We start from the raw sequence: 26,952 nt of genomic DNA, 5'->3' as shown, positions 1-26,952 counted from the left end.
TTTTTTTTTTTTTTGGTGAGGAAGATTGGCCTTGAGCTAACATCTGTTGCCAATCTTCCTCTTTTTTTTTCCCTTCCCAAAGCCCCAGTGCATAGTTGTGTATCCTAGTTGTAAGTCCTTCTAGTTCTTCTATGTGGACGCTGCCGCAGCATGGCTTGATGAGTGATGTGTAGGTCCGCGCCCAGGATCTGAAGTGGAGAACTCCAGGCTGCCAAATCGGAGCACGAACTTAACCACTACGCCCTTGGGCCAGCCCCTGTTTGGTTTTTTTTTTTTTTTAATGTGGTTTCTAGGAAATTTAAAATTCAATATGTCACCACCTTATATTTCTGCTGGAGAGCACCGGCATAAACGGTGGCTGTCACTGTTTTACGATCGTGACGGTACGAGGAATATTATTGTTTCTTATGCTGAGTGCCTCTTGGGGACAGTCTTGGAAAGTGTTTTTTACTTCTTAGAAAGTGTTTTTCTACTTATTATAAAAGTAATTTGGGTTCCTTAAAGAAAAAAAATAACTACAGAATAAAAATTGCCCATAATCCCCAACAGCTGGAGTTCACCACTAGGAAGAGCTTGGGGGCCACCCTCCAGTCTTTTCTGGGTGCAGATATGCGGGGACCTAATTCTTCAGCCTCTTTTTAGGGTTTACGAAGTCGCGACCACACAGGATGCGGCTTGGAGTTCTCCGTTTCCCCCGAAATTTCACAGGACAAGCATCTCTGCCCAGTATTAACTTGGCTTCAAAAATGCCATCGGATGGCCACGTGGTCCTCTGTGCCTCAGTGTCCCCGGCACGGTGATCAATGAGGCGACTCTAGGAAGATTCTGCCTCCCATGTCCCGCCCAGCGCTGCCCCTTCTGTGGTCCCTCCGCCTCCGCCCCGAGAGGTGGCAGACAAATTCAGGAGACTCTCGACCCAGACGGCCTCGATCCAACCCCACGTCTGCCATCCCCTCCTGTGCAACCTTGGGCAAGTCACTGCACCTCTCTGTGCCTCCATTTCCTGTCCCTAAGATGAAGATAATTCACAACCCTTCAAGTGAAACCCTTGAGGCTGGAGGCGTTTTGGCATCCTGACGCTGGAAAGGGATGGATAGCTGGCATGTATTTTTATAGCCCCCCAGAGGGTCTTACACCCCTTATCAAATGTGCCACTATTTCTAGCGTGAAAGGTTTGAACGGTCACATGAGTGGGATCAATAAAAGCTTTAAAGAGCTTCAGACGAGTTCTGGGTTTTGCCACCAAATGGGATTTGGTGCCAAAGTCGTGAAAAATCTTCTGGGTTCCGGAGCTTTATGGATTTCAGAGTTGCGGGTATAGATAAATCCCTATTTCATAGGGAGGCCTGGCAGATGAAATGAGTGGTTGCCCATAAAGCATTCAGAACAGTGTCTGCCACCGGAGAAGTGCTCAGTGTGTGTTAGCTGCTGGCACAACTATCTTTAATCTCTTTTATTGAGGTGTCATTTACATGTAACAAAATGTCCCCATTGGACGCGTTCAGTTTGGGGAGTTTTAACAGCTGCATCCACCATCCCAATACAGAACATCTCTTTCTCTCTCTCTCTCTCTTTTTTTTTTTTTTTTTTTGGTGAGGAAGATTGGCCCTGAGCTAACATCTGTTGCCAATCTTCCTCTTTTTTTGTTTTTTTCTCCCCAAAGCCCCAGTGCATAGTTGTATATCCTAGTTGTGAGTCTTTGTGATTCTTCTATGTGGGATGCAGCCACAGCATGGCTTGATGAGCGGTGTGTAGGGCCATGCCCAGGATCCAAACCGATGAACCCCGGGCCGCCAAAGCAGAGTGTACAAACTTAACCACTGGGCTGGCCCTAAGAACTTTCCAGAAAGTTCCCTTGTGCCCGTTCCCAGCCCATCCTCCATGTACATGCACACACGTGCTCAGAGACACGGATCTGCACACCTAGAACGTGGCCTGAGTGGAATCCTGCCACGCCTGTGCCTTGGGGTCTGGCCTCCTTTGCTCAACACGATGCCCGTGAGATTCAGCTGAGTCTCTGTGTCCATAGTTCCTTGCTTGTCATCACTGAGCCGCGGTGTCCACTGTCTAGACGCAGAGCATGTGTCCCTCAACTGCTGACAGACACCTGGGTTGCCTGGGGTCTGCCGTGAGCACCCGGCCCCGGCAGCCGGAGGGGTGTCTGCTCTCGCGGCTCCTGGGGAAACGCTGGGGCGTGGGATGGCCAGGTCGTGCGTAACTCCGTGTTCACCTTTATAAGAAACACCGCACACTGGCCTCCAGAGGGGTTTCATCCAGCCACCAGCCGAGATGGAGAGATGGGGGGGGCTGCCCCGTCCCCCTCGCCAGCGCTGGGCGACCGGGCGACGGTTCCTGGGTGTCACTGATGCGTGTCTCCCTCCCCCACCGCAGGTGATCCGGACGGACACCTTCAAGCACCTGCGGCACCTGGAGATTCTGCAGCTCAGCAAGAACCTGGTGCGAAAGATCGAGGTGGGCGCCTTCAACGGGCTGCCCAGCCTCAACACGCTGGAGCTGTTCGACAACCGGCTGACCACGGTGCCCACGCAGGCCTTCGAGTACCTGTCCAAGCTGCGGGAGCTCTGGCTGCGCAACAACCCCATCGAGAGCATCCCCTCCTACGCCTTCAACCGCGTGCCCTCGCTGCGGCGCCTGGACCTGGGCGAGCTCAAGCGGCTGGAGTACATCTCGGAGGCGGCCTTCGAGGGCCTGGTCAACCTGCGCTACCTCAATCTGGGCATGTGCAACCTCAAGGACATCCCCAACCTGACGGCCCTGGTGCGCCTGGAGGAGCTGGAGCTGTCGGGCAACCGGCTGGACCTGATCCGCCCGGGCTCCTTCCAGGGCCTCACCAGCCTGCGCAAGCTGTGGTTGATGCACGCCCAGGTGGCCACCATCGAACGCAACGCCTTCGACGACCTCAAGTCGCTGGAGGAGCTCAACCTGTCCCACAACAACCTGATGTCGCTGCCCCACGACCTCTTCACGCCCCTGCACCGCCTGGAGCGCGTCCACCTCAACCATAACCCCTGGCACTGCAACTGCGACGTGCTCTGGCTGAGCTGGTGGCTCAAGGAGACGGTGCCCAGTAACACCACGTGCTGCGCCCGCTGCCACGCGCCCGCCGGCCTCAAGGGGCGCTACATCGGCGAGCTGGACCAGTCACACTTCACCTGCTACGCGCCCGTCATCGTGGAGCCGCCCACGGACCTCAACGTCACCGAAGGGATGGCGGCCGAGCTCAAGTGCCGCACGGGCACCTCCATGACCTCGGTCAACTGGCTGACGCCCAACGGCACCCTCATGACCCACGGCTCCTACCGCGTGCGCATCTCCGTCCTGCACGACGGCACGCTCAACTTCACCAACGTCACCGTGCAGGACACGGGCCAGTACACGTGCATGGTGACGAACTCGGCCGGCAACACCACCGCCTCGGCCACGCTCAACGTCTCGGCCGTGGACCCCGTGGCGGCCGGCGGGGCGGGAGGCCCGGGAGGAGGCCCCGGGGGTGGCGCTGGCGGTCCAGGGGGCAGCGGTGGCTACACCTACTTCACCACGGTGACCGTGGAGACCCTGGAGACGCAGCCCGGAGAGGAGGCCCTGCAGCCGCGGGGGACGGAGAAGGAGCCCCCGGGGCCCACGACGGACGGCGTGTGGGGGGGAGGCCGGCCCGGGGATGCAGCCGGCCCCGCCTCGTCATCCACCACGGCGCCCGCCCCGCGCTCGTCGCGGCCCACGGAGAAGGCGTTCACGGTGCCCATCACGGATGTGACGGAGAACGCCCTCAAGGACCTGGACGACGTGATGAAGACCACCAAGATCATCATCGGCTGCTTCGTGGCCATCACGTTCATGGCCGCCGTGATGCTGGTGGCCTTCTACAAGCTGCGCAAACAGCACCAGCTCCACAAGCACCACGGGCCCACGCGCACCGTGGAGATCATCAACGTGGAGGACGAGCTGCCCGCCGCCTCGGCCGTGTCCGTGGCCGCCGCCGCCGCCGTGGCCGGCGGGGGAGGGGTCGGCGGGGACAGCCACCTGGCCCTGCCCGCCCTGGAGCGCGACCACCTCAACCACCACCACTACGTGGCGGCCGCCTTCAAGGCGCACTACAGCAGCAACCCGAGCGGCGGGGGCTGCGGGGGCAAGGGCCCGCCCGGCCTCAACTCCATCCACGAACCTCTGCTCTTCAAGAGCGGCTCCAAGGAGAACGTGCAAGAGACGCAGATCTGAAGGCGCGGGGCGGGGCTGGGGGCGCGCAGTGGGCGTGGCCAGCCTGGACCCCCGCCCCGCAGCCGCGGCCCCGCCCCCTCTCCCCCGGGCGCACCGGGACCGCGGGGCTGGGGGGGGGCGGCTCCGAGCCCCATCGCGTCCGGACCCAGGGCGGCTGGCCCCAGCGAGGACAGGGTGGGGCTCCGGGCACCGAGTCTGCGCGGCCCCGGCCCCGCCCCCCCATCCCCGACGACGGGAGGGGCCGCGGGGTCCAGGAGAAGCGACTGGGAACCTCCGCTTTTCCTCCTCGCTCTCCCGATCCACCACCGTTCCCGGCCCGCCCCCCGCCTTCCAGGGGAGAGAGGAGCTTTTTGGAGGGGCGTCCTTTCCCCTCGCCCCCTAACGATCTCCCTTTTACGGTTCATTTTTTTGCAATTCGACGCCTGTCCCCCTCTCCCCGTCCCCCCCCTCCGCCCTCGAAACGGAAGAGACGGACACGTCGTCAGAGCCTCCGGCCGCCCCGGCCCTATCCCCGCGCTCAGTCCACTCCGGCCCCGGCCCCGTGTGCTGGGGGGGCCGCCTCCGCCCGCCCCCGCCGTCGCCCCCAGCCCTCCCCTGCCCCACAGACTCTTTTGATACTGAAGGGAGGTTTGCGTCAACGACTACCTGCTCTGTAATTACTTTAAAAAAAAAACACGGAAAAAGTAAAAAAAAATTTTTTTTTTTTTTGGTCATGAAAGCATGGAGGAGAGAGGAAACAGGGAATGTGGGGGGGGAACGGAAGGAGAGGAGGGGAAACTCAAGGTCACAGGTCCCATCTGCAAGGTGAGGGGGGTTGTGGCACCTCCCCGGTGGTCCCAGCCCCCATGCCCTTCACCTCAGGGACCTTTGGCAGGCCTGGATTACCCAGGACACGTGCATCGAATGTCCCCACAGCCCTTGTGAGGCAGATACTGGGGGCCTCCCCGCCCCCTGCTTCACAGCAGAAACCCAAGGGGCCTGTTAGTTTTCTGGGCCGGCTGTGATGAGGTCCCACAGACTGGGGGGCAGGGCAACAGGCATTTGGTGGGTCACAGTTCCAGCTCCAGGAATCCCAGATCAAGGTGTGGGCAGGGCTGAGCTCCCTCTGGATTGGGTTCGGGGGTCCTCGCCGCCTCTTCCAGCTCCTGGTCCCCCCAGACCTTCCTTGTGGCAGCGTCACTGCGATCTCCACATGGCCTTCTCCCTGTGTCTTGTCACCTTGTCTTCCCTCTGAGCGTGTCTGTGTCCCAGTTCTCCCTTTTTATAAGGACACCGGGGGTATTGGATTAGGGCCCACCCTCCTCCAGCAGGCCCTCGTTGTGACTGGCTCATCTGCCAAGACCCTGTTTGCAAATTGGGTCCCATTCACAGGTCCTGGAGGTCAGGACTGTGGCCTCTCTGTTTGGAGGACACAATTCAAGCCACAACAGAGCCGAACCAGAGTGTCCTTCTCCACTGCAGACCCATTTGTGACACTGCCTGGCGACAGCGACAGCGGGTGGCACCGAAGGGGAGGGGAGGAGTGATGGGGCGGGTGTGAGGGTTCAAGGGGAGCTCTCGCTGCACCCGGGCCTGCTGGGCAGGAGGGGAGCTGCGCTGTGGTCAGGTGAACACAGAGGCAGGAGGGATGGGGCCCGGGACCTGGGAGGGGGGAGGCCACCGTAGAGCCCCCGGGGGCGGAACAGGAGCCAGCAAGGGGGAGCGAACACCGGGAGTCAGCCAGGACCGTGGGCAGCTGCTGGGGGGGGCCCAAGGAGGCCAACATGCCAGCACAGCCTCAAGAGGACTGGGGTGGCCAGTTCTGTGTAGACAGGCAGATGCCAACCAGAAGCAGGGGGTCCAGGCAGGACAAGGCGTGTGGACACGCAGGGCTGGGAGAGGGGAGCAGCCTGGGTCTCAGTCCCGTTTCTCCCCTCGCCTCTGCCCATCCTGGCCCCCATACGTGGCAGACCTGGGTGCTGTGGGACCCCCAGGCCCCATGGACTCCACGACTGAAGGTATGGTCCGTGTGCCAGGCCTGCCCCTCTTCCCTGGCTGTTTCTGCCCCACAGCATCCCCCACAGGCCCCCAGGGCTCTTAAAGCAAATTCTTCCCTTATCAGCCACTGTCGCCTCTGCTGCGACGGGACTGTCTGGCTGGGGTCTCAGGCCCTATCTCTCTGCTCTGCCTGCTCCACTGCCTGTGGACGCGGGACTCTCCCCCTCGCTCCCTCTTTCATGCTCTTTCTCTCTCGTCCTCTTTCAGCGCCCCCGATCCTGGTTGCCACGGCAACGCTGCAGCGGGTACCAGGTGGCGGCTGGGGGCAGGGCTCTGCCGCAGCCTCCGCCATTTCCGATGCCAGGCACCCGCGAGGCGCAGGGCTGGGGCTCATTTCGGGGGGCACTCGGGGCCTCCCCAGGCCTGGCAGGCAGATGGGAGGTGGGGAGAGGGGAGGGACATGTGCGGGAGCGAGAATGTTCCATGGGGGGCCCGGGGGGGTGGGGGGTGGCGCGCTGGGGGTATCGTGGCGGGGGAGGGGAGGATGAAAGGTGGGAAGTCAAGGTGAACTGAGGGGTGATCAGGTGGAGGGAGGAAGGTTCTGGAGAGGGGCTGGGGAGATGGGCCCACTGAGGCTAGGATGAGCCCAATACGCACTCCGGCTGCCTTGTGGGGAGACGGGGCATGACCAGGCCAGGCCTTCTTCGGACCTCTAGGTGGGGAGGAGGTGAGGGCCTGGCCCAGCTGGGGACAGGATGGCAGCCAGCCCAGAGGAGGTGGTGGTGGTGGTGGTGGGGGGGCTGGAGGGCCAGAGAGCCAGGGAGAGGCCGAGAGACAGCGACAGAGTGGGAGCGAGATCAGAGACCGAGAAAGAGAAGGGAGAAAACACGGAGGAGGAACGTTGACGAGAAACACGGCGCCCGAGGCGCAGGGAGCGGCCTTGAGGGCGGGGATTGGAAAGGCAGGGGCAAGGGACAGACTTCGAGCCCAGCGTCCCGTCACCATCTCCTCTCCCTGGCTCCCAACCCTCTCTACCCGCCCCCCAAGCAGGATGCAGTTTCCATGGCAACCTGGCCGGCCCTGAAAGGGGGGCGGGGGACTGCAGAGGAAATTTTCCACATCAGCAGGAAAGGAGGAGGGCGCGATGCAGAGAAGGACCTGGCCGGGTATAGTGGGGACCACGCGGGGCCCCTGGAACCCCGAGTCACCGCGGCCACGGCCCCAGGATGCTGCCCCGCCCCCAGGCAGCCAACCTGCGCCCCCACCTCCGGGCGCCGCGGGAAGGGGGAAGGTTCTGGAGAGGCTCGGGGTCAAATGTCCAAAGATCAGCCGCGGTCCAGGCCTCGGGTGTGGGGGCAGCGAGCAGCCGACGGAGCTCCGACCGCGAGCGCTGCTGCCAGGGCATGGCCCTCGACGGGGCACCGCGGAGGGTGGGGGTGGTGGGCTACGGCCGCCTCGGTGAGTCCCTGCCCGTCTGGGGCCTCTTCCCAGGCCCCTTCCTGAAGCCCCCAAAAGTCCCTGTGCCCCCGACAAACACACCTTTCATCAGTGTTTATCTGGGCCCTGGCTCTGTCTCCGTGCCCCCAGGGGCATCTTCCACTTTCCATATCGGGGCTCCGTCCCCCTCTCTCTGGGTCCCTGTCCCCCTCTCCCTGGGTCCGTGTCCCCCTCTCTCTGAATCCCTGTCCCCCTCTCCCTGGGTCCGTGTCCCTCTCTCTCTGGGTCCATGTCCCCCTCTTCCTGGGTCCGTGTCCCCCTCTCTCTGGGTCCCTGTCCCCCTCTCTCTGGGTCCATGTCCTCCTCTCTCTGGGTCCCTGTCCCCCTCTCTCTGGGTCCCTGTGCCCCTCTCTCTGGGTCCCTGTGCCCCTCTCTCTGGGTCCCTGTCCCCCTCTGTCTGGGTCCCTGTCCCCCTCTCTCTGGGTCCCTGTCCCTCTCTCTGGGTCCCTGTCCCTCTCTCTGGGTCTCTGTCCCCCTCTCTCTGGGTCCCTGTCCCCCTCTCCCTGGGTCCCTGGCCCCCTCTCCCTGGGTCCCTGGCCCCCTCTCCCTGGGTCCATGTCCCCCTCTCTCTGGGTCCATGTCCCCCTCTCTCTGGGTCCCTGTCCCCCTCTCTCTGGGTCCGTGTCCCCCTCTCTCTGGGTCCCTGTCCCCCTCTCTCTGGGTCCCTGTCCCCCTCTCTCTGGGTCCCTGTCCCTCTCTCTCTGGGTCTCTGGCCCTCTCTCTCTGGGTCTCTGGCCCTCTCTCTCTGGGTCCCTGTCCCCCTCTCTCTGGGTCCCTGTGCCCCTCTCTCTGGGTCCCTGTCCGCCTCTCTCTGGGTCTCTGTCCCCCTCTCTCTGGGTCCCTGTCCCCCTCTCTCTGGGTCCCTGTCCCCCTCTCTCTGGGTCCCTGTCCCCCTCTCTGAGTCTCCTTTCGTCTCCCCAGGACAGTCCCTTGTTTCCCACCTGCTGACCAAGGGACCGGAACTGGGCCTAGAACTTGTTTTTGTCTGGAATCGCGATCCAGCACGAATGGCGGGGAGCGTGCCCCCTTCCCTGCAGCTCCAGAACCTCGCTGCCGTTGGGGAGAGGTCAGTGACCTCACCCTCAAGAGTGGGGCTGCCTGAAGCTCCTGTCTGGCCTCCCTTGGGTGCTGTGTGATTTTGGTCGAGTCCCTTACCCTCTCTGGGCCTTGGTTCACCCAAATGTGAAACGAGACAAGCCATCCAGCCTGTTTCCCCTCCCGGGCCAGGGTGAAGCCTGCCAGGCCTCTATAAACTCTGAGGGGCCTGGGGAGGGGAGACCTAATGCGGCTCCAAGGCCCTCCCCCATCTCTCCGTCTCCCAGGCACCCTGACCTTGTGGTGGAAGTGGCCCATCCCAAAATAATCCACGAATCTGGGGCACAAATCCTGCGTTATGCCAATCTCCTGGTGAGCCCCACCCCTTCCGCCATGCCCCGCCCCCCGCCCCCCAAAGTGGGACGGGTCCCCTGACCTCAGCCCCTCCCACCTGCGCCCGCCCCAGGTGGGGTCCCCCTCAGCCCTGGCTGACCCGGCCACAGAGCAGCAGCTCCTGGAGGCCTCACGCCGCTGGGACCACGCTGTGTTTGTGGCCCGGGGGGCCTTGTGGGGCACTGAGGACATCGCCAGGTTGGACGCAGCCGGGGGCCTCCAGGTGAGGGCCCGCTCGGCTCCCCGGGAACCGGAGGGGGCCTACAGAGACCCCCGGGCCCCCTGACCCCAGTCTCACTTCCAGAGCCTCCGTGTCACCATGGCCACGCACCCCGATGGCTTCCGGCTCGAGGGCGCCCTGGCTGCGGCGCACAGCACGGGGCCTCGCACGGTGCTCTACGAAGGCCCCGTGCGCGGGCTCTGCCCCTTCGCCCCCCGCAACTCCAACACCATGGCGGCCGCCGCCCTGGCCGCCCCCAGCCTGGGCTTCGACCGCGTGATCGGGGTGCTTGTGGCCGATCTCAGGTGAGCTAAGCCGAGCCGGGGCTTGGGCCGCGGCCGGGCCGGCCACACTGACCGCTCTGCCCGCCCCAGCCTCACGGACACGCACGTGGTGGACGTGGAGCTGAGCGGACCCCCGGGCCCCACGGGCCGAAGCTTTGCTGTGCACACCCACAGGGAGAACCCCGCCGAGCCAGGCGCCGTCACCGGCTCCGCCACTGTCACCGCCTTCTGGCGCAGCCTCCTGGGTGCGGCCGGGCCCCCCTCCCCGGGCCTGGGCTCCCGGGCTCTGCAGGGCGTGGGTCTCGGGCGCTGCTGCTTCTGCAGCTGTGGTTGATGACTGATCTTTATTTCTGAGTCCCCTTAGCCTTCCACTCCACGGCTCTGAATCTGCGTCTCTCTCTCTCTGTCCAGGTCTCCTCTTTCTGAGTCTCTGTGTCCCCCGTTCTCTGGGACCCTCCCTTCCCTCTGTGTCTCTGTCCCCCTCTGGGTCCCTGGCCCTCTCTGCAGGTCTTCCTCCACCCCCGGCTTGCTCTGTCCCCTCCTCCAGGTGTCTGTCTCTCTCCCTCTCTGTCTCAGCCTCTCATTCCCCGTATCCCCCGCAGGCTGCTGCCAGCTCCCCTCCAGGCCCGGGATCCATCTCTGCTGAGAAGCCTGCTCCTGCCCCAGAGGACATGCTCGGCTCATTGACCCCCTCCCCACCCTCCCGCTGCCCTGGCCTAAGTTTCCCTGGATCTCCCTCTTGTCTCAGTAAATATTGGAGGCTTTTCTCTCAGCACGGTCTGGCGTCTGCTCCCTTTTTGCCCTTCTGTGACGTCACGCTGTATCTTCATGCTAAGCATGACGCCACCGGAGGGGGCGGGCACACATGGGAGTAACACTCCCGGAAGCTATCGCGAGAGCCTACCCACTACATTTCCCAGAACCCTCTGAGCAGCAGGGGGCGTGGTAGTGCACGGAGGGTTGGGCCTCTAGACGGCACATTTCCGGGATTCGCCGCAGGGACTGACGGGAGTTGTAGTCCCGCGTTCTTGGGGCGAGAGCGGACTTCCGGGTCACGCTACCCAATCGCTCCGTGCCGAGCAAGAGCACTGGGGGGGCCCGCCGGGAGTCGTAGTCCAACACCCGCGGGCCGCCGGGAGGTGTAGTCCGTCCCGCTTGCCCAGTCACAGCGGCGCAGCCAGCCCCGCGCTTGGAGCCCGGAGCCGCCGGCCAGGGGGATGCGGGAGCCCCTGGTTCGGGGGAGCAGAGAGGCAGGCGGGGTGAGGGTCGTTGCCAGGCAACGGGCAAGCGTGGCGGTTGGGGTACGGGTCGGGGAAAGGGCTCTGTTGCTTGGTGTCTGGGGAGGGGGCCCTGTTGCCAGGTGACAGGAGGAGAGAATCCTGTTGTTTAGTGAACAGGAGAGGAGACTTTTGTTGCTAGGCGACCAGAAGAGACCCTGTTACCTAGAGACAGGGGAGGAGGATCCCTCTATTGCTAAGTAACAGAGGAGAGAGTTGTTACCTAGTGGGGGGGGGGGGATCCTCTGTTGCTAGGTAACCAGAGAGCGAGCCTGTTACCTAGAGACACGGGAGGAGGTTTCTCTGTTGCTAGGTGACCACCATAGGGACCCTTTCGCTCAGGGATGCGGTGGGGGTGGTCCTCTGTTGCTAGGTGAGCAGAAGAGAGAGCATTTTTCCTGGGAGTAGGGGGTGGAGGTACCCTCTTGCCAGGAGAGGACCCGGGAAGCAGGGTCAGGGGCCCAGTGTCCCCTCACCACCAATGGCGGTGCCCCCAGGGCCTGCTGGCAGGTTGGGCCTCCAGATCGCGGGCCCCCTGAGTACTTTCTCCCCACGCCCCCTAAGCAGGAGCTGAGGACGGCATGTCCCAGGCCCCAGGAGCACAGCCGAGCCCGCCCTCCGTGTACCACGAACGGCAGCGCCTGGAGCTGTGCGCCGTCCACGCCCTCAACAACGTCCTGCAGCAGCAGCTCTTCACCCAGGAGGCTGCCGACGAGATCTGCAAGAGGTGACCGTCCGCCGCCCTCACCACCGGAGAAGCGGGGCCCGCAGAGGCCCAGCCACCGGCCTGCGTCTCCCAGCGAGGCCAGGGCCGAGCCGGGGGGCTCAGAGAGGGAGCCGTGGCCTCCCGCACCTATCTGTCCCCACGCCTCAGCCCCAGCTCAGGCCCCACCCTCTCTTATCTGGGCCCTCCTTGTCCCCACTCCCCTCCAGCCTCCCAGCTTCCAGTTTTTCTCCTCCAGTCCATGCTACACACGCCCCACAGTGCCGCTGCCCCTCTGCTGCTCACCGTCCTCTCGTGGCTCCCCGGACCCCCTGGGAGATGTCCCGAGCCCCACAGCCTGAGAACCAAGGCGTGGCTTGCTCTGGTCCCCACCTGCCTCTGCAGCTTCATATCTTGCCGCTCCCCTCAAACCAAACTGCTCTCCGGCCCCTGAATGAGCCACCCCATCATGCCTCTGGGCCTTTGCACAGGCCATTCTTTCTGCCTGGCATGGCTTCCTCCTCTTGGCAGCCCAGAAGGTTCCTCCTCTCTATTCAAGATGTCATACATCACTTTATTCTCTCTCTGCCCCATCCCCGCCTCTGTCGCCACAGCCCCGGCCCCAGCTCGGGCCCCATCATCACCTAGACGCTCCCTCGGTCGCCAGTCTCTCCTCCAGTAAGTCCTGCAATGCCCCCACACCTAGAGGCGACCCTGTCTCCCCCTCTCTTCTCACAGCCCTCCCGTGGCCCCCCAGCATCCTCAGGCAGAGTCCCAACCCCTGAGGCTGATTATTATAGAACTTATTTATCTCGTGTTATTCAAAACAGGGACTGGTCAACTCCTTCACGACAAGGCCGTGCTGGAGCCCCAGAGATGAGTCCGCTAGGAGCCCGGCTTTGAGGGAGGCCAGGGAAACAGACACACAGCAAAATAACACACGAACTTTCCCCTCTCCGACCCCTCCCCCCGCCCTGCCCACCAAAGGCCCAGAGAGAGAACAGAGGTGCCGTTGTTCAGAGGAGGCAGGGCCCAGAGAGACGAGTGGTGACGGGGTGGGCCTCCCGGGCCGGGGCACAGACAGCTGGAGGAAGGGCTGGGAGGCAGGAGCACAGGAGATGTGGTTGGGGACAGGTGGCTGGAAGGGGTGGGGCAGGAGTGAGGCTAGGAGGCCCGCAGGGGCCAGACCGGGGGGGCCTCGAAGGCCAGGCTGAGGGGCTGGGACTCTATCGTGGGGGGATGGGGAGGGCTGGGGCAGGGGCAGCACTGGGGGTAGAAGGAGCCCCCAGCCCTGTGGGAGGTGGACTGGAGGGGGAGACTGGAGGCTGGTGGGGGTCCAGGGGGAGGAGGACATGGCCTGAGCAGGGAGACGGGGTTGGAGGACGGGCAGAGAGTCGGGGGGCATGGGGAATACGACTTGGGGCTGAAGAGTCGTGGGGGCTGAAGAAAGTCAAGAGTCCAAAGGTTGGGTGACCCACAGACCCTGGGACTCTCCTGCTTTGTGGGGATAGTGAGGCCTTTCCGGGGGCCCCCCACTCAGGCTCCTACCACTCCCCAACCAGGTTGTCCCCAGACTCCCGGCTGAACCCCCATCGCAGCCTCCTGGGCACTGGCAACTATGACGTCAACGTGATCATGGCCGCCCTGCAGGGGCTGGGCCTGGCCGCCGTGTGGTGGGACAGAAGGAGGTGGGACCCACAGCACCAGGTCCTGTGTGCTGAGCTTGGCACAGGGGGTGTGATGTGATGGTAGTCAGTGTGGGACAAAGCAGGACAGGGGATGAATGGCTAGAGGGCGGGAGGAAGGGGTAGATGGATGAAGGTTTGTGTGGCTGGATGATGGCTGCCTGGCAGACAGATGGGTTGGGAGATGGTAGAAGGAGGAGCAGGATGACTAGATGGTCAATGGGATGAGTCAGTGGATGGATGATGGGTGGACTAATGGTAACTGGGTAACTAAGTGGATGGTGAGTGGGGGGTTGGATGTGTTAAGTAGGTGGTGATTGGGCAATGGGATGGATGAATAGATGGGTGGTTGAGTGAATAGAAAATGGATAGTTGGTAGGCAGTGGATAGCAAACAGGTGGTTGGGTGGGTGGATGGATCAATGTATAGATGGATGGATGGATGGAGGGATGGGTAGGTGGATGGATGGATGGAAGAATGGGTGGGTGGATGGATGGATGGATGGAAGAATGGATGGATGGGAAGGTGGGTGGATGGATCAATGCGTAGCTGGATGGATGGGTGGGTGGGTGGATGCATGGATGGGTGGGTGGATAGATGGGTGGGTGGGTGGATGGATCAATGCATGGATGGATGGATGGAAGAATGGGTGGGTGGATGGGTGGGTGGGTGGATGGAGGGATGGGTGGAAGGATGGATGGATGGGTGGGTGGGTAGGTGGGTGGATGGGTGGGTGGGTGGATGGAGGGATGGGTGGAAGGATGGATGGATGGGTGGGTGGGTAGGTGGGTGGATGGATGGATGGATGGAAGAATGGGTGGGTGGGTGGGTGGATGGGTGGGTGGATGGATGGATGGAAGGATGAACGGATGGATCGATGGGTGGGTGGATGGATCAATGCATAGCTGGATGGATGGATGGATGGGTGGATGGAAGGATGGGTGGATGCATGGATGGGTGGGTGGGTGGATGGATGGATGGATGGATGGAAGGATAGGTGGGTGGGTGGATGGGTGGACGGATGGATAAATAGTAGATGAGCAGTTGCCTGGCTGTTGGGTAAGTTGTTGGGCTGGTGGCTGGCTGGCTGGTGGTTGATTGTGTCAGTGGGTGGATAATGTTTGGTGAATGGTAGCTGGGCAGTTGGATGGTGGATGGTTGTTAGATGGCTGGGAAGTTTGGATGGGTGGGCGGGTGGGCAGGTGATCTATGAAGGATGGATAACAGATAGATGGAGAACGTCAAAGGTAGATGTGTGAAGAGTGGATGGGGAGTTGAGTGGATGGTGTAGAAGGTGTTGGGTGGATGGTGGCTGGGGGCTTGGGTGGGTGGGTGGTGGTGGGATGAACAGTAGATGGGAGGTTGGATGGAGGGTGGTGGACTAGGGGTCTCGATGGGTAGGAGGGTGGTGGCTGGATGGGTAAGTGAGTGCGTCATGGGTGGATAATGGACAGATGTGTGGTGGGTGGGTGACGAGTGAGTTGGGTCGGTGGCTGACTGGGGGCAGCTTTGGCTGGGTGATCAGGTGAGAGGATGGGCTGTTGGGGACAGTCCTTGGCTGGGCTCAGGCAGCCACCGCCACCACGCCAGCCTGGGCCCCAGCTGTTCAGTAACCTTGGGCCAGTGGGTGCCACTGAGGGCTGGCCTGACCACATGTCCCCGCCCACCCGCACAGGTCCCTGTCCCAGCTGGCCCTCCCCCAGGTGCTGGGGCTGATCCTGAACCTGCCCTCGCCCGTGTCGCTGGGGCTGCTGTCCCTGCCGCTGCGCCGGCGGCACTGGGTGGCCCTGCGCCAGGTGGACGGCGTCTACTACAACCTGGACTCCAAGCTGCGGGCGCCCGAGGCCCTGGGGGACGAGGACGGCGTCAGGTGAGGGGGAGGCAACCCCGGGGCTGGGGCTCGGCACCAGACCCCCTCCCCTGGAGCCCCCTGGGCCTCAGTTTCCCCATTTCTCCACCCAGGACCTTCCTGGCAGCCGCATTGGCTCAGGGCCTGTGTGAGGTGCTGCTGGTGGTGACCAAGGAGGTGGAGGAGAAGGGGGGCTGGCTGCGGACAGACTGACCCCGCGGAGGAGGGAACCACAGCTGCCCGCCCGACCGGCGCGCTCCCTGTGCCTCCACGTCCGCCGCCTGAGCGCGCGCTGGAGAAGGGCCGGCCGCACCTCATGGACCCCTCCGCGGCCTGACCCCCGTCCCTGCACCCCTGCTCCCCAACCACTGCTGCCTCAGTAAACATGCTGATCTGCGCCTGGCCGGCCCGCGTCTGCTGGGCCCCTTCCTCCAGTGACTCCCGTTCATCAGAGAGGCCGGTCCCCTGCGAGCCCATGCCGCTCTCTAGGCCACCTCATGCCAGTCTCTCATCTCTCCGGGCCTCCGTCTCCTCATCGGGGACACAGCAGAAAACAGCACAATCCCTGCCCTCGCGGGGCAGCGGGCTGGGGACCAGGAGCCAATGACTCAGTGCCGTCTAGAGTGCTGTGCGGGGTGTGTGCCAAGGAGCCAGCAGGCGCTGATTTCTTGACTCAAAGCTCTACTCAGCGATTGCAGTAATGGCCCCAAAGATGTCCACGTCCTCATCCGTGGAACCGGCGAGTATGTCCCACCACGTGGCAAAGAGGAATGAAGGTTGCAAAAACACTGACCTTAAAAGAGGGACATTATCCTGCCTTCTCCCCGTGGCCCAGTGTAGTCACGAGGGTTCTTAAAAGTGGAGAGGGAGGGGCCAGCCCTGGTGGCCTAGTGGTTAAGTGCAGCGTGCTCTGCTTCAGCAGCCTGGGCCCAGTTCCCAGGCACAGACCTACACCACTCTGTTAGCGGCCATGCTGTGCTGGCGGCCTACCCTCTAAAAAATAGAGGAAGATTGGCACCATGTTAGCTCAGGGCCAATCTTCCTCAGGAAAAAAAAATGTGGAGAAGAGGAGGAGAGTCAGAGGAAGGAAGCAGGGTCAGAGGGACACTACACAGCCAGCTTTGAGGATGAGAAGGGGCCGCGAGCTGGAAGTGCAGGGGGCCTCCAGGAACTGGAACAGGCAACCACGTTTTCCCCCGGGGCCTCCAGAAGGAGCCTGCCTGCCCACCCCTTGACTTAGCGCAGCGAGCCTCATCTTGGACTTCTGACCTCCAGAGCGTCAAATAAATGTGTGTTGTTTTAAGCCACTCAGTTTGTTCGAGCAGCCATGGGAAACTAATATGGTGGTGTTAGAACTCATTTAGGGCAAGGGTCTCCCTGAGAAGGTGTAGTTTGAACAAAGCCTTGAGGAAGGGGAAGGAGGGAGCCGTAGGGAGGTCTGGTGGGAAAGCATTCCAGGCAGAGAGAACAGCCAGTGCAAAGGCCCTGAGGCAGGAGTGTGCCTGGTGTGCTGGAGGAGCAGCGAGGAGGCCACTGGTGTGGCTGGAGCCAAGAGAGGGCGGGAGGGGAGGGTAGAGAGGTGACAAAGGGGGAAGATGGGGCCTGTCATAGTGGGGGACTGAGCAGAGGAAGGACAGGTCTCCACTAGGGGTCTCCCCTCAGCATTCTGACTCGAGCAGGGCCCCCTCCTGTTCCGTGTCCCTCCCTGCAGCATCCTTGTCCTGTCAGCCTTTCCATGTCCCTAAGCCCCATTGCTGGGTCCCGCCTGTGCAGCTCTCAGGCTGGGAGGAACACACAAGAGGACATGAAGACCCCGGGTCCCAGGGGTGGGGGCTTTAACGGGGGTCCCATGGGGCACTGTGGGGGCCTCAGGAAGGTGAGGGGACTGGGGGGTGGTGGTTCTAGAATTGGGAGCGGCTCTGAGTGGGACCTGGACGGTGGAAGAGCGGCTGCCCTGAGGGCTTCCCTGAGGAGGTGATGAGAGATGGGGGGTTGATGAGGGTGCGGAGGGGCTGGACCTGGTCCAGGGCGGTGGGGGGGTGCTGCGGCAGGGGGCAGGTCAGGCCTGGGTGCAGAAAGACCCCTCTGGGGCCGTGTAGGGGCAGACGGGCGAGGACGAGGCCTGAGCCATGACCTGGGGACAGAGAGGAGGTGGCAGAGTCAGGACAGCTTTGGGCTGGCAGGCCCTGGGGGCGAGAGAAGGGGGAGTGAAGAAGGCGCCCAGGGGTCTTGCCTGGGACCCAGAGGACAGGGGGCCACCCCCCTAGATGGGGCCCTGGGAGGAGGAGTGGGTTTGGGGGATGTGACAGGCTGAGTGACACCGGGGGAGGGGGCCCAGGGTCATGGCGTCAGGGCTCACGGGCCTGTCTGGGGAGGCGGACGTGTGTGAGCCCAGGGAGGGAGGCAGGTGGGGAGGGGCCGGGGCAACAGGGGGCCCCCATGAGGTGCCGGGAGGAAATGGGGGCGCAGAGGCACAGGGAGCGGGCGACGGGCCCAGGCCGGGCTCCCCGGACACGCGGCTCCTCCAGGGACGCGCGCCGAACCGGACGCCGCAGGACGCGCTTGTGGAAGGCCAACCCGTGACAGTGACGGTGACATGGGGACTTGGGCTTGGTGGGTCCTGGTTCCCGAGAGGTCACAGGGCAACTGGTAAACTGAAAAGTCACACAGTACAGGAGGGCAAAGCGCTGGGGTCCCCAGGACCCCACGTCCGGGGCGGCCCAGCGCGCCCCGCCCTCAGCCCAGGCCCCGCCCTCCACCTCCGGCTCCGCCTCCCCGGCCGCTCCCTCTGTGTCCCTCGCGTGGTCCCTCCTTCTGGATGTTTCTCTGTCTCTCTGTCTGTCTCTGGGTCTGTTGCCCCTCACCCCCCGGCCCTGGCTCCTCCTGGGCCCCCTGGGCCCCCCGCCCTCTGTGCCTGTCGCCTGTCCCGTCCCGTCCCAGACAGGCTGGCGGGACTCCCTGAGTGTTTCTATTCTGGGGCCTGAGTGACCTCCCCAGGTGCCTCCCCAGCTGTGGCCTAATATGGTCCGAGCGAGGAGCCCGCAGGGGAGGGTGGGACCCGGGGGGGGCGCGGGGAAGGCGTCCAGGCGGCCTCCCTCACCCCAGCTCGCGGCCCCCCTCCTGCTCTGCGCAGGTGAGAGCCCGGGCAGGCCCGGTGTGTGCATTGATTGAGCACTTACTGTTTGCCCCTTACTCGGTGCCCCGGGCACCCTCACTGGCCCTCCCCTGCGGGGGCCCCCACTTCTCACGGGAACAACGCCTGTCCCCAGGCCCGGGGCGCCCAGCCAGGCTGGTCCCAGAGCTTCGGGTGGTAGGGGGCGCTCCCTGGGGTCCCGGCTGCCCCGTTGGGGGCGCCCCGTGCAGCCCCGCAGGGGCCTCTCTGGCTGCCCGGTCGCAGGAAGGGGGGCCGCGGTCACGAGGCAGGTGCAGGGGTGTGACAGCTGTCCCCGCGGCCCGCGGTGCTGACAGCTGAGGCCCGATTTAGCTCGCGGGCCGGGGGCTGACCAGATAAGGCGGTGGGGGAAGCGGTCCCGCCCTCCAGGGGCAGCCCTTAAATCGCCCGGCCCGGCCCGAGGGGCGGCCGCCTCGGACGCCAGGTGAGAGGGGCCGCCTCCTCCCTCGACCTCCCCGCCGTCCCGCCCGCAGCGGCTCCCGGTCTCCGGCTCTCTCTGTCGCGCGCTCCTCTCTCCATCCGTCTGTCCGGCTCTTCCCGTCTCGTCCCCTCTGCCCTCCACCTCTCCCCTCCCGGTTCTGAATCTCCGCCTCGGCGCGTCTTCCTTCTGCCTCTTGCCCCGTCCCCTCTCATCTCCTTCTCCTCTGACTTTCCATGTCTCTCCTGTCTCTGTTTGTCTCTTCCTCTCTGTGTCTCTCCCAGTCTCTCTCTTTCCACTTCTTTGTCTCTCCCTGACTTTCTCGCTCTGTCTCTCTGTCTTCCCATTTCTCTCTCCATCTCTCTCTCCCCCTGCCCCCCACTCCTCTCTCTCTCTTCTCCCCTGTTTCTCTCTCCCCACCTATTTCTCTCTCCATCTCTCCCTGTCTCTCTGCCTCTCCCTGACTCTCTCTCTCTGTCTCTTTCTTTCTGTGTCTCTCCCTGTCTGTCTCTCTCTGACTTTCTCTCTGTCTTCCCATCTCTCTCTCCATCTCTGGCCTTCCTCGCACTCCTCTCTCCACCGCCCGGACTTCCCTCTTGGCCTTTCCATCTCTCTGCCTCTCCCTAACTCTCTCTCTGTGTCTGTCCACGTCTGTCTCTTTCCATTTCTTTGTCTCTCCCTGACTTTCTCTCTGTCTTCCCATCTGTCTCTCCCCACCTATTTCTCTCTCCATCTCTCCCTGTCTCTCTGCCTCTCCCTGACTCTCTCTGTGTCTCTTTATTTCTGTGTCTCTCCTTTTCTCTGTCTGTCTCAGTCTTCCCATCTCTCTCTGCATCTCCATCTCTCCCCAGACTCCTCTCTCTCCCTTCTCCCATCTCTCTCTCTCTCTCCCCACTCCCCTCTCCGTCTCTCCCTGTCTCTCTGCCTCTCCTTGACTCTCTCTGTGTCTCTTTCTTCCTGTGTCTGTCTCTCCCTGTCTGTCTCTCCGTGACTTTCTCTCTCCGTCTGCCCCTGTCTCTCTGCCTCTGCCTCTCCCCCTCCCCGTCTTTCTCCCTCTCTCTCCAGCCCCGACGGAGGCCTGGCCTCTGCTGCAGTTTCCGCTGAATAAAGCTGTTCTGTCCTCTGCCTCCTTCTTCCTTCCTCACTCCTCTGCCTCTGAGCTCCAGCTCCCGCCCTGAGCCCGGTGGGGGGAGTGGGGGGGGGTGGAACCTGGGCTGGAGTTGGGGTCACGGCTCCTCCCTCCTGGAGACAGCAGGAAACAGAGGCCCAGAGACAGACAGACAGACGGACGGAGAGACAGAGGGACAGGGGAGAAAGACAGATGGAGGCAGAGGGAGACCCCGAGACAGGGGGCCATGGACTCAGAGATGGGAGAGACGGTGGGACAACGGGACACAGAGACACAGAGAGACTCAGAGACCGAGAGACAGGGCCCAGGCAGCGCCTCACCCCCAGACACAGCAGACAGGGCTGGGCAGCCCCTGCCGCCAGGCCTGCCAGGCCCGGACAATGGGCCCCTGTCCGGTTGGACGGGGCAGCTGGGCGTGGGCTGGGCCCCGCCTCCCCCCTCGGACTCCTGCCTCCCTCCCCAGGGCTCCATGGCTCCCAGCCTGCTTTCCACTCAGCCGGGAAAAGCGGCAGGCATTTACGGAGCACCTGCTGTATGTACCTGAAATGCCTCCTTGCCTCTCCTGGCAGCCTCTGGTCTCCCTGTCTCTTCCTCTGCGCCCTCTGCTTGTTCTTCCTGCGCTTCGGGCTCCCTTCCTCAGAGGAAATGGGCATTTATTAAGTTCCAAGTGTTTCCCACGCAAATTCCATACACTGCCTCTGCACCTTATATACTCTTGTTGCTCTCCTGTCCCTTCCTCCCTGGTTCCTTTCACTTCTTCCTCACCTGCCTGATCTCTCCTGGGAAGGAAATGGGCATTTATTAAGTACCTACTGTGTGCCAGGGAATTTACAAACTCGGCTCCTCTCTTGTCACACTCTTTTCTCCCCCAATTCCTTTCTTTCCTCTCTATTCATTTCCTCTCCTTTCTGACTTTCTGCTCCCTGGGCGGGGTGGGGGCGGGGGAGGGGGGGGAGGGAATAGTCACATATTGAGCAGCTACTGTGTGCCGGCAGTTTACACACCTCTCCCTTCCTCACACTCTCTTCCTCCTCTGTCCCCCTGGGCCCTCTTCTCTCTTCCAAGGCAAGGAACACACATTTATTGAGCACCTATGGTATGCCAAGTAATTGCTTGTGCTGTCTCAACTCTTCTCTCGACCTCAGGCCCATCTCCACGGACCTATGGTCTCTGCTGTCTCCTGCTTCTTTCTGCTCTCTGCCAGGGAAGGAAATGGCATTTATTGAGCACCTATTGTGTACCAGACAATTTTCTTACACTCCCCTTCCCCTCGATTCTATCTGTTCCTTCATCTCTGACTTCTCCTCCTCCTTTCTGCTCATCTGCTCTTTCTTGGGGAAGAAAACAAGCAATTATGGAGCACAATTAACATCCCCTCTCATCTCCTCTTGCCTCTTTCTCCCTGCCTCTCTTGCTCTACCAGCTTCTCCTTTCCCGTGTTCTCAGGGGAAGAGTACAAGCATTTCTTAAGCGCCTCCTGTGTGCCCCCAGGATTCGCCTGCACTGCCTCCTCCGTGCGTCCTCCTTGCCCGATCTTCTTGAGGTGACCTCCTCCCTCTGCTCTGCCAGCCCCATCGCCTCCTCCGCCAACATGCCTGAGCTCTCGCCTGTGTCTGCGCCTTCCTTTTCCTCTTGTTCTCTCTGCTCCAAGGAAGACAACGTGCATCTGTTGAGTGCCTCCTATGTGCCCACTCTCTCTCCCTCATTTCCTCTCTTCTCCCTGACTCCTTCTCCCCTCCAGCTTCTCCCCCTCCTCTGTGCCCTACCAGCTCACTCCTGGGGGAGGGAATAGACACATACTGAGCGCCTGCTGTGTGCTCCTTCATATCTGCCCTCTGTCTGTCACTGCCTCACAGGTTCTGTTCCCCTTCCCTCTTCCTCTCTGCTTGCTTCCCTCCTCCTGGCTGCTTTCTCTGTGCTCGCTGCCAGGAAGGGGAATGGGCACTTATTAAGCACCTACTGTGTACCCACTGCTTTCCATATGTTGTCTCCCTCCGCCACAGCTTCTTCTCTTCCTTCTTTCTGCTGGCGCTATCCCCTCCTGCCTCCTTTCCTGTCTGTCTTCCTTCTCGGTGGGAGAAGACGCAACACTTAACAAGCACCTACTGTCTGCCTGGCAATTTCCGCCCATGGCCCTCCCTCCTCAGGCCGTCTCTCCTGCCCTGTTTTTCCTCTGTGGTGGTTTCTTCGCCTTCTTTCTGACTTGCCTCCTCTCTCCTGAAGAAGGGAATGGGCATTAATTGAGCACCGACTGTGTGCCAGACTCTTCAGAAGCACAGCCTCCGCTCCTCACGCTCTCTCCTTCCCCTTTTCCTTCCTCTCTGCCCCTCTCCTCTTCCTCCCTGCTCTCCGCCAGGAAAGGGAAGGGGCACTAATTGAGCACCAGCTGTGTGCCGGGGAATTTACACGCACTGGCCCCTCTCCTTAGACCCTCTGTTCTCCTGACCCCTTCCACTCCACCAGCTTCCTTTTTCTGCATTCCCAGCAGGGGAAGCTCTGAATTTTCCAGACAGAAGGGGTTTAGGTGTGCTCGAGGAGTCTGCGGGGACCGGTCCGCTTCACCTCAGGGTGACAGTGACAACCGATCTGGGCTCCAATTTGATTTCTTTATTGGTAAAAAAAAAAAAAAAGTGGGTCCTAATGGCCACTCCCTGGTGTGGGGGACGGAGATGGGGACTGGATGAGACCGCGAGGGAAAGTAGGACAGAAAGTGCTAGAAGGGAACCTGGGAGGCAGCACGTGCCCACCAGAGGGGGCACTGAGTCTTCTTCTGGGCACTGAGTCATGAATTATGACCTCTCCCCGCTGCTTGGGGAAGCAGATGGAGAAACTGAGGCTCAGGCGGGCAGAGTCTCCCTCCCTCAGTGAGCCTCTGCCCGCTCCGGCTCTGCATCCCCGTCTCTGTCTCTGTCTCTCCTCCCTCCCATTCTCCGAGTCTCATTCTCTCTCTGTCTCTCCACTTTCTCCGTCTGCGCGCATCTGTCTCTGACACGCTCACTTCGCTCCTTGCACGGACGCGCTCACGCCACGTCCTCCTTCCCTCGGCTCTCACTTCTCCGTCTGTCTGTCTTCTCATACTCTTTTCCTGCTCCCCCCACCCCGTCTGTCTGTCTCTACCGTCCGTCTGTCCCTCCAGCCGTCCGTTTCTCCGCACGCCCCCACGCAGGCTTTTCCTTTCCCGCTGACCCTCGTGGTCTGTCCTCTCTATTTCACACGCTGCCCCCGCCCCCCATCTCTCTTCCTAAACGAAGAAGTTCCTGGCCGTCGCCTCCACCTTCTCCCACCCGACCCGCCCTCTCGGAAGCTTTTCTCCTGCCTTTCCCCACCCCCGCACCCCCCCCCCCGCCCCCGCCCCCCACGACCCGAGACTTCGTCCCCGTCCCCCTTTCCGGCTCCCGCCACGGCCTCCTGCCTCCCAGGAGGTGGTGCCGGGGACGCAGGCGACGGTGGGGGCGCTGGCGCTTCCTGCTTGGTCCGCGGGGTGGGGGCGGGGCGCTCAGGGACGCGGGGGGCGGGGGGGGGGATCCTCGAGCCCCGGCTCCTCTCTCTGCTCCTGTCTGCTTCCCTCCAGCGTCTCTCCCTGAGGTCTGCCTCGCACTCCAGCCTCCCCTTATCCTCCTGCTCGTGTTCTGGGGCCGCGTCTTTCCCTCCTGCTCCTCACGTCTCCATCCTCCTCTCCCCTCTGTCTCTCTGTCTCTGTCTCTCTCGCGGTTCCTCTGTGCCATTTCCTCCCCTTTCCATCCTCACTCTCGCTCGCGTTTTCCTGTACCTTCACTGAGTTTTTTCTCCTCACTCTTTCCTCCTCCGTCTTCTCTCCCAGCGCCCTTGAACCCGACCTTGGCCCCGCCGTCCTTCCCGCCCCTCCGCCCAGCCCCTCGGTGGCCCCTTCTTTCCTGGACGCCTGCAGCCTCCCCCAGCGGCCCGCGCGCCCCCGCTCTCCGCCCGGTCTCTCCATCCCTCCCGCCCCCGGCTCTCCCGCACCTGCTCTGCGGCGGCTCCTCCCCCTCCGGCCTTCCCCCCTCCCCGCCCCCATCCTGGTCCCGTCCCCCGTCTTCCTCCCGACTCAACAGCTGGGGAGGCCCTGGGACAACGGACAGCCGACAGGGCAGGGGCGGGGTCCCCTCGTGCTGGCGATATTTGATCCTGACTCGGAACCCACGGCCCTGGGGCTTCTGTCTCACAGTTTAGAAAACTCCTTTCATGTCCCGCCTGGTCCTGGACCAGCGGCCCCGGGTCCCTGCAGCTGCACACTCACGTCCATCTGTCTGCAGCTCATTGTTAGGGGGACATGGGGACACTGCCCCCAACTGGGAAGGGCGTGTTGTCACCAAGGAGAGGGCAGATGTGACCTTCCTTACTCTCTGTCTTCCTCTCTCCCTCCTGTACGTGTCTCTCTCTCTCTCTCTCTCTCTGCCTCTGTCTGTCTCTCTGCCTGTCTCTGTCTCTCTGCCTATCTCTCTCTTTCTGTCTCTGTCTCTGCCTGTCTCTCTCTCTCTGCCTGTCTTTCTGTCTCTGTCTGTCTCTCTCTGTGTCTCTCTGCCTCTCTTTCTCTCTGTCCCTCTCTCTATTTCTGTCTCTCTCCGGCTCTCTCTCTTCACTCTCTGTGTGTGTGTCTCTGTCTCTTTTTCTTTCTTTCTCTCTCCTTTCCCCATCCCCATTCCTCTCCTTTCCCCTTTATTCACCTGGCTCCTTTCTCTGTCACACCTGTCATCTCAGTTGTCACTCTTTCCTCCCTTGGTCACACACATGCCCACAGGGTGGCTGCTGGCCGATGAGGGGCAGGCGTGGGCCCGGCTGGGCGTGAGTGAGACCCTCCCTGGCACCTCCTGGTCCTGCTCCACTTCGCCCCTCCTCCTGCCTCTTTCAGCTGCTCACCCCAGCCGTCTCCTCCTTCCCGCACACCCCCCACTGCCCACTGTCCTCTCCATCCCGCCTCTGTGTGCGCTTGTGCACGTGCTCTGGCCCTGACAGGGTCTCTTCTCCCACTTCTGTTTCTATGCCTCTCTCCCCCTCCCTCCATCCTTTTCCCTTCTCCTCTCTTCCTCTCTCCACATCCTTGTCTTCCACACCCACCCTCCCTCACTACACGCAGGTGCATACACACACACTCTTCTCTCCATCCTTTTTCCTTCCTCCCTCGGGTCTCTATCCTTCTTGGTTCCTCTCCTCTCTCCCTCTCCCATCCCCCTTCCCTCAGCCTCCCCGTCCTCTCTCCTCTCCATCCTCCATGTCCACTTTCTCTCCTCCAGCGCTCGCTGCCTCCCTTTCTCTCGTCTCCCTCCACACTCCTCTCTTCTTTTTTCTTTCCCACTCTATTTTCTGTGTTGTTTTCTCATCTCTCTCTTTTCTCTCCCCTCCTTCCCTCCTGCTTCTCTCCTCCCCTCTGGCCTGAACCCTTCCCCTCCTCACACTCTCTTCTGTGTCTTCTCTCCTCCGTGCTCCCTCCTTCTCCCCCTCCTGGTCTCATCTCTCCTCGGTCCCATTTCTCTCCCTTCTTTCTCCTCCTCCTCTCGGACTCTCTCCTCTACATCGTCCTCCTCTCCCAGTGTCTCTCCCAACCAGCCTTTCCTTCTCTCTCCTCTCCTCCCTGCTCCTCTTCCTCCTTTCCCCTGAGGGGCCCCTTCTCCTCGCCCTCTATTTTTCCTGCACTTTCTCTTCCCTCCTCTCCCCCTTTCTCCCCTCTCGCTCCATCTCTGTTCTCTCCTTTCTCTCCTGAGTCTCCTTTTCTTCTGTTTTCCTACTCTCACCATCTTCTCTTCCTTCTCTCTCCCTCCCGTTTCTCCCATCTCCCCCCTCCCCTCTCACTCTCTCTCCCTTGCTCCTCTCCCTCCTCTGAGTCTGTCACCTCTTCTCTCTCTCCCCCCTCCCCAGTCTCCTTCCCTCTGCACCTTGTCTCGTCTCTGTCTTGGGAGACGCCTGCCATGCCCAGCCCCCTGCATCCTTGCCCCAGTTCTTTGCCCCTGTCTCCTGCCCTTCCTCAGGGCGCTGAGGTTTCCAAGTTCAGAGCAGACAGCGGACTCCCCCCAGGGATCTGCGCAGGCTCTGTGGCAGGAGGCGGGACAGCCTGGAGTGGGGCTGCCAAGCCGGACACCCCGGGTGGAAGGACCTTTGTGACACCCATTTTCTCTCTTTCCTGTCTGTCCTGCACTCTGGACACTGGCTGGAGGAATCAGCCCTGCCCCAGGCCCAGGAAGGAGGGAACGAGGCCCATGCTCAGAGACAAGGAGCGAGTTGCCCAAAGACACACAGCATGTAAGTGGCAGGGACAGGACTGGGTGGGCCCCCTGTGGTTGGCCAGGAATTGGCTCCTTCTGGACTCTGCTGATCCCTGGACGCCTGTCTGCGCTTGGTGACAAGGGGCTGCCTCCTTGCTGCCCCACTTCTGTTTCTCTGCTTCTTCCATCCACCATCTTCTCTTCCTCAGGCAGCACGGAGCCATCAGCACTGGGAGGACCTCAGCCGAGTCCCATTTCCTAAACACCAGCACCTGCTAGGACAGAGGCGTCACGGGCACCCCGGCCTTCCCAAAGGACCACCCGAAGGATGCAGGGCACTTGTCTCCATCAAGAGGGACCACACGAGTCTGCATGAGGCCTGACCTCCTCCGGATTGGTCCGAAAGGCAGTCGCAGACCAGGAGGAAGCTTCTATCGCCACCTAGTGGCCAAGGCCGGAACCGCACCCCAGCCATATTAGACACGTTGGATCCCAACAAAAATATGGGGGGAGGGTGAGAACTTGCAAAATTCTGTAAAAATAAAAATGCTGACTCCTAATCAATACATAAACCTCATACTCAGCAGCCTTCTTGGTATGCAGTCTAAACCTCCAGACCTCACCTGTCTTCAAGCCATTCTATGGAAGGATTCGCTCCTGCTTTGCCATAAATGCATGCGACTGTGATGGGAGCCACAGGAGGTGGCATTTGGTTTACACAGCTGGCTAGGGAGCCTATTTCTCTGACCTGGACCCAAGTGAGCTTGTCTCCTTTATAATGGCATTGCTATGCCTTGCCGAATGGAAGGTGGGTGCAAAGATGAATGATTGACAGCTAAGAGCCCCAGTGACTGATTCCTGG

General features: G+C 61.8%; 4 protein-coding genes across 19 annotated transcripts in view; all 4 read left to right on the top strand.

The window, feature by feature from the left end:
* Positions 1–4,376, top strand: part of LRRC4B (leucine rich repeat containing 4B) — a 38,382-nt gene extending 34,006 nt beyond the window's left edge. For both annotated transcript variants that reach the window (XM_023650234.2, XM_023650233.2), the window contains exon 3: positions 2,392–4,376. In XM_023650234.2, the coding sequence (XP_023506002.1) occupies positions 2,392–4,236 (1,845 nt within the window). In that variant the 3' untranslated portion in view covers positions 4,237–4,376. The remainder of the gene's footprint in view (positions 1–2,391) is intronic.
* Positions 4,377–6,534: 2,158 nt separating this feature from the next.
* On the top strand, positions 6,535–10,414 carry ASPDH (aspartate dehydrogenase domain containing). Of its 5 annotated transcripts, none has more exons than XM_023650240.2 (7): positions 6,535–6,654; positions 7,264–7,379; positions 8,632–8,776; positions 9,033–9,117; positions 9,212–9,361; positions 9,443–9,663; positions 9,733–10,414. In XM_023650240.2, exons 2-7 carry the CDS (start codon positions 7,358–7,360, stop codon positions 9,974–9,976), a joined length of 867 nt encoding a protein of 288 aa, XP_023506008.1. In that variant the 5' UTR covers positions 6,535–6,654; positions 7,264–7,357; the 3' UTR covers positions 9,977–10,414. The 5 variants fall into 5 exon arrangements, with proteins under 5 accessions (XP_023506008.1, XP_070079284.1, XP_023506004.1 ...); XM_070223183.1 differs by lacking the exon at positions 6,535–6,654 and having other exon boundaries at positions 7,178–7,379; positions 9,733–9,887; positions 10,245–10,414; XM_023650236.2 differs by lacking the exon at positions 6,535–6,654 and having other exon boundaries at positions 7,349–7,671; positions 9,733–9,887; positions 10,245–10,414.
* A 291-nt stretch (positions 10,415–10,705) lies between these two features.
* Positions 10,706–16,463, top strand: JOSD2 (Josephin domain containing 2). 11 transcript variants are annotated; one of them, XM_070223184.1, is made up of 6 exons: positions 10,732–10,943; positions 11,487–11,646; positions 12,237–12,300; positions 13,185–13,329; positions 14,983–15,177; positions 15,270–16,463. In XM_070223184.1, exons 1-6 carry the CDS (start codon positions 10,860–10,862, stop codon positions 15,306–15,308), a joined length of 687 nt encoding a protein of 228 aa, XP_070079285.1. In that variant the 5' UTR covers positions 10,732–10,859; the 3' UTR covers positions 15,309–16,463. The 11 variants fall into 11 exon arrangements, with proteins under 11 accessions (XP_023506013.1, XP_070079285.1, XP_023506012.1 ...); XM_023650244.2 differs by having other exon boundaries at positions 10,743–10,901; positions 13,185–13,310; XM_023650242.2 differs by having other exon boundaries at positions 10,745–10,943; positions 13,185–13,310.
* Positions 16,464–20,101: 3,638 nt separating this feature from the next.
* LOC111775245 (uncharacterized) lies at positions 20,102–26,662 on the top strand. The gene is made up of 3 exons (XM_070225615.1): positions 20,102–20,270; positions 22,745–26,127; positions 26,300–26,662. Exons 1-2 carry the CDS (start codon positions 20,102–20,104, stop codon positions 24,061–24,063), a joined length of 1,488 nt encoding a protein of 495 aa, XP_070081716.1. The 3' UTR covers positions 24,064–26,127; positions 26,300–26,662.
* The last annotated feature ends 290 nt before the right edge of the window (positions 26,663–26,952 follow it).

Source organism: Equus caballus, chromosome 10, assembly GCF_041296265.1.
Source record: "Equus caballus isolate H_3958 breed thoroughbred chromosome 10, TB-T2T, whole genome shotgun sequence".
Taxonomy (NCBI): domain Eukaryota; kingdom Metazoa; phylum Chordata; class Mammalia; order Perissodactyla; family Equidae; genus Equus; species Equus caballus.
Note: the sequence above shows the minus strand (reverse complement) of the source record. Positions and strands in the feature narration are given on the sequence as shown.

Bases quoted from the DNA above. Each gene is read 5' to 3' on its own strand.
- ASPDH (XM_023650235.2), top strand. From the start codon at position 7,440: ATGCTGCCCCGCCCCCAGGCAGCCAACCTGCGCCCCCACCTCCGGGCG. The intron at 7,672-8,631 runs GTGAGTCCCTGC...TCGTCTCCCCAG, and splicing joins GGTGGGCTACGGCCGCCTCG to GACAGTCCCTTGTTTCCCAC. The intron at 8,777-9,032 runs GTCAGTGACCTC...TCCGTCTCCCAG, and splicing joins CTCGCTGCCGTTGGGGAGAG to GCACCCTGACCTTGTGGTGG.
- JOSD2 (XM_023650242.2), top strand. From the start codon at position 10,860: ATGCGGGAGCCCCTGGTTCGGGGGAGCAGAGAGGCAGGCGGGGTGAGG. The intron at 10,944-11,486 runs GTACGGGTCGGG...CCCCCTAAGCAG, and splicing joins GGGCAAGCGTGGCGGTTGGG to GAGCTGAGGACGGCATGTCC. The intron at 11,647-12,236 runs GTGACCGTCCGC...CTGTCGCCACAG, and splicing joins GCCGACGAGATCTGCAAGAG to CCCCGGCCCCAGCTCGGGCC.
- LOC111775245 (XM_070225615.1), top strand. From the start codon at position 20,102: ATGGACTCAGAGATGGGAGAGACGGTGGGACAACGGGACACAGAGACA. The intron at 20,271-22,744 runs GTTGGACGGGGC...TCCCTCAGTGAG, and splicing joins GGACAATGGGCCCCTGTCCG to CCTCTGCCCGCTCCGGCTCT.